Here is a 6,333-nt window from a genome sequence, read left to right on the forward strand (position 1 = left end):
CAGTGCCTCCACGGGTGCCTAGGTGACTTTGGATCCCTGCAGCGGTCTGCATCTCCCCAGGGCAGAAGCTTCTATCTGGGTCCTAGCCCTGGATGGCCAAATCCTTAGACCTCAGCCTCCTTCCACACCAATTTGTGGGGGGAAAAGTCTTTATTGATAAATAGGTTACAGTGAAATAGAGTGATAGTTTTTAGGGGAATAAAAAAGTAGAATCTCAGTCTGTCTCCACCCCGCCTCTAGTTCTCGGCTTCTGCCTTCTTACTGGCCGCTTTGGACGCAGAGGACTTGGTGGGAATGCCAGGCTTTCTCGGGCCTTTAGGGGCCTCTGCCTTCCTGGCCAGTGGTACAGGCTCCATCTTGGACCCACTGCCCTTGGGAGGAACAGGGGCCTTGGCTTTAGGCCCCTCCCCGGCCCCCTGCGCAGCAGCCTTTTTAGGGACCTTGCTGCCCATCTTCTTTTTGGCTGGGGAAGCAGCAGCATCCTCGCCCTATAAGAAAGCAAACCAGGAGCAAGGGGACAGAGCTGGGCAGGGCTGGGTGCACAGCTCAGAGCCCACGAACTTAGGGGTGAAATCCCAGCGCTGGGTCACTTTCGACAAGTGACCTCACCTCTCTAAGTCTCAGCCTCTTATCTATAAAATGGGGATGGTGATCCTCACGGCGCTGAAGGGCCGGGGAGGGGAGGAAAGTGCTCTGTACTTTGTAGGAAAATAAGTTGCCCCCTTCCTCGGCTGACCCCTCTGGGGCCGGGTGGGGATGCCCAAGCTCTGGTCGCTGGAGACCCGGAGCAGGAAGTCACCCAGGCACCTACCTTGGTGACCGTGGGTTTGGAACTCTGACTCCCAGGCTTTGTTTTCCTGTGGGCCTTGGTATCTGCTGGAAGAGGGGATGGCATGTGAGAAACACCCCTTTCAGGAGGAGCTGCTGCTGGGCAGGAAGGTTCAGGGGTCCCACAGCCCTCGTCCTGCCCAGGGCCCAGTCCTCACTCTGACACTTGCAGGCTGTGTGACCTGGAGCAAGTAGTTTAGCCTCTCTGAGTCTGGGTGCCCTAGTCTGCCAACTGAAGGTAGCAGCCTCTCTCCCACGGACAGTTGGAGGATTAACTGGACAGTGGATGACCACCCCTCACTCCGTTCACAGCTCCACGCCTGCCCACACCAAATGCCCCCGACAGGTGTATCTGCCTCTAGCCTTTAACCCATCTTCCACATGGCAGCCAGGATACATTTTTCTTTTATTATTATTATTTTTTTGCAATACGTGGGCCTCTCACTGCTGTGGCCTCTCCCGTTGCGGAGCACAGGCTCCGGACGCGCAGGCTCAGCGGCCATGGCTCACGGGCCCAGCCGCTCCGCGGCATGTGGGATCTTCCCGGACCGGGGCACGAACCCGTGTCCCCTGCATCGGCAGGCGGACTCTCAACCACTGCGCCACCAGGGAAGCCCCAGGATACATTTTTAAGAACACCTTGGGCCCTAGCTCTCCCCTGTTCAGAGTCTTTCTGTGGCTCCTCATCGTCCTCCAGATAAAGTCCAGCCTCCTGCTGCCCTTCACAACCTCCCCTCCCCCTCCCCCAGTGCACACAGACACAACTATTTGTACTTCTTCCACCTTCTTCATGCTTCCAGGCCTCTGCACAAGCTGTTCTGCCTGGGACACCTCCTCCAGGAAGCCTCCCCTGATCCTTCTCAGAGATGACCCCTCCTCCTCTCTCTGCGCTCTTCTCCCCCATACCCACCCCCACCAGCTACCATGCATTCTCTGTCTCTCTGAGTCAAGCCAAGTGCTCAGGGCACACTGGCTAGAAACCCCTCCTCCCAGAGCTGGCCCCTCCATTCCAGCTCATGTCCCGTGGCTGCCAGAAACCCCCTCCCATGCCCTCCTCTCACCCCATTCACATCCATACCTCGGCTGCTCCTTCCACCTTTGACCTCTGACTTCCCGCTGGGCCCACTGGCAATGGGAGGGGCCTGTGTGGCCTTGTCTGGCTGTTGGGAGGACTTCTTGGCCTCACCCAGTCTTGCCTCTTGGTCCTTGGTCTGCTGGCCTTTCTTGGGGGCCTTCTTGGCTGCACCTGGTTTGGGGGGAGCTGTCCTCCCCTCTCCCGGCTTCCTGGATCCTTTTTTCACATCGCCTGGGTTGGGTGGGTTCTTCTTTGACTCAGTTGGTTTCTTGGAGTCCTTTCCTTCAGCTTGACCAGGCCTCCTGGGGGCCGTCATGGTGGACGTCTTCCTGGGCTGGATTTTCCTTTTGTCTTTGGGAACTAACTGGAGGAGGAGAGAACGGGGTGGGATTGAGAGCAGAGGTTCTGGATGTCTTACGCCCCTATACCCTACATGAGGCTCAGAGAAGACCCCATCCCAAAGGAGGAGGAGAGGAAGGTGGCCAAGGGCTTGCGGAGAGCACGCAAAACCACCTCCTAAATGCCGGCTGCCAGTAATGCATTCCACCCATTCATGCACTGCGAGGAACGGTGCTGCCATTAGGAGCTAAGGAACCCGAGTCTCCAAAACTCACCCAAGCTTCTCCTACCCTCCCTGCACAGGTGGCGGGCACGCGCCTCCCACCCCCGCACCCGGAAGCCTCAGAGCCAGGCTTCTGGGAGCACATCGTGCGCACTGAGCCCTAACGGTATCTCTGAGATGCTAACCTATAATCTCCTTTGACCCCCCAACACCATCCACAGACTGTGGCTCGGACTCCCCACCTCCCCGCCTCACACCACTGTGTCCCCAAGTCTCCCTGCCGCTTCGCTTCTGTGTAGTTGGACACGGACATGGAAGTCAGACGGCTGAGAGTTCGTGGCTTCCTGGGGCCTCAACCCCAGCCCAAGGGCGACTCGCCCAAGTCTTCTCCTCCCCCTCTGGCCTCGGTCTCCTCATCTTTACAATGGGGCCAACAGGGAGGGTACAAGTGGCAGGAGGATGCAAGCGTCCCCGGCAAACAGGTGGTCCCTGCCCCTCTAGAGCCCAGCTGATGACGCTGCTCCCAGCATCCCTGGACCCTCACGGCTCCCCGTTACCCACCAAGACCAGAATCAACTCCCACTCTCTGCACACACACATTCCTGACTCCGTGGTACCCAAGACCCCCTTCCCTGCCTCCCAGCTCGTTGGCCCACTTTCCTGACCGTCTCCCAGTGACACGCACTCCCAGTGCCCTCTCTTGCTTCCCTTCACCCCACCCTGTGCCCCTGGCCTTGCCATGGCTGGTGTCCAATCTCTGACCCACACACCCAGAGTTCCAGGAGGGGGGATCCCCTGTGCTCAGCCACCCTATTCCCACAGGGATTGGAACGTGGAGGTTGAGAACGTTCCACCGTGTTCCATGGAGCCTGTCAGAGGAACTGCTACTTGCTGGGGCACAGCAGTGACAAGACAGACCCCATGTCTGTGTCGCTGAGATTTCCCTGGTGGCAGCTGGCAGTCATGATGCTGGGGCTTAATTCTGTGGCCAAATTTGCCCTTAGCTCTGGGTGACCCTCCCCTTTGAAAGAGGAGGATGTAGGGGCTCAGGGAGGTGTCAGCCCTGGTCTGGAGACCACGGGTCTGGAGCCAGACAGCACGGGGAACAAACCCCATTTCTGTAACCCCGTAGAGGCCAAGGTTGGGTCTGTGCCGCCCGTGGTAAGGAATTCCAGGAAGGGGTCACGGGCGCCAAGGACCCAGAAGTGGAACAGCTGAGACGGTCTCTGGTCACTCAACACACCCGACAGGGATGGAGGCGGAAGCAGCAGGGTGACTGGGGCCGTGTGGGTGCTCAGCTTTCCCGGGGAGACGGGGGGTCTCGGCAAAGACAGAGGAAGAACGAGAAGAGAAAGAAGGAGAGAGGGAACAGGGCAGGGAACCAGCACCCAGAGGCTGGGAAGAAAGAGCTGGAATTGGGGTTCAAGCCCTCGGGCAAGTCCACCTGCACCCTGGGGCCTCTCGCCACCCCCCACCCCATTCCCAGTGCCTGACTTTGAAGCTGCCAGTGGCTCCCCGGGCCTTGGAGTTGACGGGCCTGACAAGGAGGCCGCGGTGCATGCCTGTGGCCAAGGCCTGCTTCAGCAGGTACTTGAACCGGAGGACGTTCACTGTCGGGTACTTCTGCAGGATGTAAACCTTGATGGCCGCCACCGAGGTACCCCGGCGCTGCTCCCCCGCCTGCAGCGCCTCCAGCACCATGCGCAGCACCGGAGGGTGGCGGCGGGGCTCTCGGACGCCGCTCCGGATCAGGCCTACGGACAGACGGCAGGACATCACCCGGGGCCCAGACCTCCCTCAGACCCCGCTGAGGACAAACATGCCTAGTGAAACACCCACTAGGCGCTGGCCAGGCCCCACTGTGTGTGAGCAAGCGGCCGGGGGATCAAGTACACACCCCTCACCCCCACCCCAGGTCAGGGCCACTGCCCCCTGGCCTGGGAGCAGACGTGGGGGCACTGCTTGGCCACCCGGGGTCTCCCGGTGCCCGCCGTGGGGCTGGGCACGCAGCAGCCCTCCACGAAGGCTCAATAAAAGCATTAAAGCGTTCTTTAACAAACAAACCTACACCAGGTCAGTTGTCTAGCTCTAACTACCAGTTTACAGGAAATGCAAGGGCCACGGGCATGAAATCAGTAAAACCCAGACTGTGAGGAACGCTCCAGAACACACGGCCCGGTTTCTCCCACAAACAAGCAAGGAGGAAAAGACAATGTGGGAAGGGCCCCAGAGAGGAAAGATCCTAAGAACCCCTTTAACCAAATGCAACATGGGGGCCTTGCTCAGACTCAGAATAGGATTTGGACAATCCAACTGGAAAAAAAAAAAAAGGCAACTAGACAAATGTGAACACTGGAATATTTCATGATATTCAGGATGATACTGTTTCCACTGTGCTGATGGTATTGCAATTATTTTAAGAGGTTCTTATCTTTTAAAGATAAATACTGAACTGGGACTTCCTCGGTGGCACAGTGGGTAAGACTCCGTGCTCCCAGCATAGGAGGCCTGGGTTCGATCCTTGGTCAGGAAACTAGATTCCATATACATGCCACAACTAAGAGTTTGCATGCCACAACTAAGGAGCCCATGTGCTGCAACTAAGGAGCTGGTGGGCTGCAACAAAGGAGCCTGCCTGCCACAACTAAGACCACGTGCAGCCAAATAAATAAATAAATAAAAGATAAATACAGAACTGTTTACAGATGAAATGATAAGTCTAGCATTTACTTCGAAATAAGACAGTAGGTGAAACAAGGGTACCTACAGGCTGTTAGCTGTTGAAGTCGGGTGATGGCTGCCTGGGGTAGGGGCGCAGGTCACTGTATCATTCAGTCTAATTTTGTGTCCATTTAAAAGTTTTCATCGGGGCTTCCCTGGTGGCGCAGTGGTTGAGAGTCCGCCTGCCAATGCAGGGAACACGGGTTCATGCCCCAGTCCGGGAAGATCCCACATGCTGCGGAGCGGCTGGGCCCGTGAGCCACGACCGCTGAGCCTGCGCCTCCGGAGCCTATGCTCCGCAACGGGAGAGGCCACAACAGTGAGAGACCCGCGTACCACAAAAAAAAAGTTTTCATCATGGGACTTCCCTGTTGGCACAGTTGTTAAGAATCCACCTGCCAATGCAGGGGACACGTGTTCGATCCCTGGTCCGGGAAGATCCCACATGCCGCAGAACAACCAAACCCATGCGCCACAACTACTGAGCCTGTGCTCTAGAGCCTGTGAGCCACAACTACTGAGCCTGCATGCCACAACTACTGAAGCCCACACACCTAGAGCCCACGTTCCACAACAAGAGAAGCCACTGCAATGAAAAGCCCATGCACCACAACAAAGAGTAGCCCCCGCGCACCACAACTAGAGAAAACCCGTGCGCAGCAATGAAGACCCAACACAGCCAAAAATAAAATATAAATAAATCAATTTATTTAAAAAAAAGAGTTTTCATCATAAAAAGTAACAAAAGAATTTCACTCCTATGCCCAAGAGAAAAGCAAATATACATCCACACAAAAATGTGTACACAGATGTTCATAGCAGCATTATTTATAATAGCCCAAAAGCAGAAACAACCCCAAAGTCCATAAACTAGTGAATGGATAAATAAAACGTGTTATAGACGTAAAATACAATGTCATCCAGGCAACAGGAGGAATGAAGTACTTCCTTGAAAACATTATGCAGAGTGAAAGCAGCCAGTCACAAAAAGTCATATATTGTATGAGTTAGTTTATATGAAATGTCCAGAATGGGCAAATCAGAGCCAGAAGGTAGATTAGTGGTTGCCAGGGGCTGGGAGGTGGGCAGGGATGGGGAGTGACAGCTAATGGGTACAGGTTTTCTTTAGAGAGGATGGAAATATTCT

The 6,333-nt window shown here is 55.8% G+C and overlaps 1 protein-coding gene across 1 annotated transcript; it reads right to left on the bottom strand.

The window, feature by feature from the left end:
- Window positions 1–236: 236 nt before the first annotated feature.
- On the bottom strand, window positions 237–4,241 carry H1-8 (H1.8 linker histone). The gene is made up of 4 exons (XM_030840861.2): window positions 3,960–4,241; window positions 1,925–2,267; window positions 812–876; window positions 237–488 (listed from the first exon to the last, which is right to left on the bottom strand). The coding sequence occupies exons 1-4, from the start codon at window positions 4,239–4,241 to the stop codon at window positions 237–239; spliced, it is 942 nt and encodes a 313-aa protein (XP_030696721.2).
- Between the last annotated feature and the right edge of the window lie 2,092 nt (window positions 4,242–6,333).

Source organism: Globicephala melas, chromosome 11 (assembly GCF_963455315.2).
Source record: "Globicephala melas chromosome 11, mGloMel1.2, whole genome shotgun sequence".
NCBI classification, from domain to species: domain Eukaryota; kingdom Metazoa; phylum Chordata; class Mammalia; order Artiodactyla; family Delphinidae; genus Globicephala; species Globicephala melas.

Excerpts from the sequence above, each read along its gene's own strand:
- H1-8 (XM_030840861.2), bottom strand. The coding sequence starts at position 4,241 with ATGTCCTGCCGTCTGTCCGTAGGCCTGATCCGGAGCGGCGTCCGAGAG. Across the intron at positions 877-1,924 it reads CGGGAAGTCAGAGGTCAAAG|CAGATACCAAGGCCCACAGG; the intron begins GTGGAAGGAGCA and ends CCCCTCTTCCAG. Across the intron at positions 489-811 it reads CCAAACCCACGGTCACCAAG|GGCGAGGATGCTGCTGCTTC; the intron begins GTAGGTGCCTGG and ends GCTTTCTTATAG.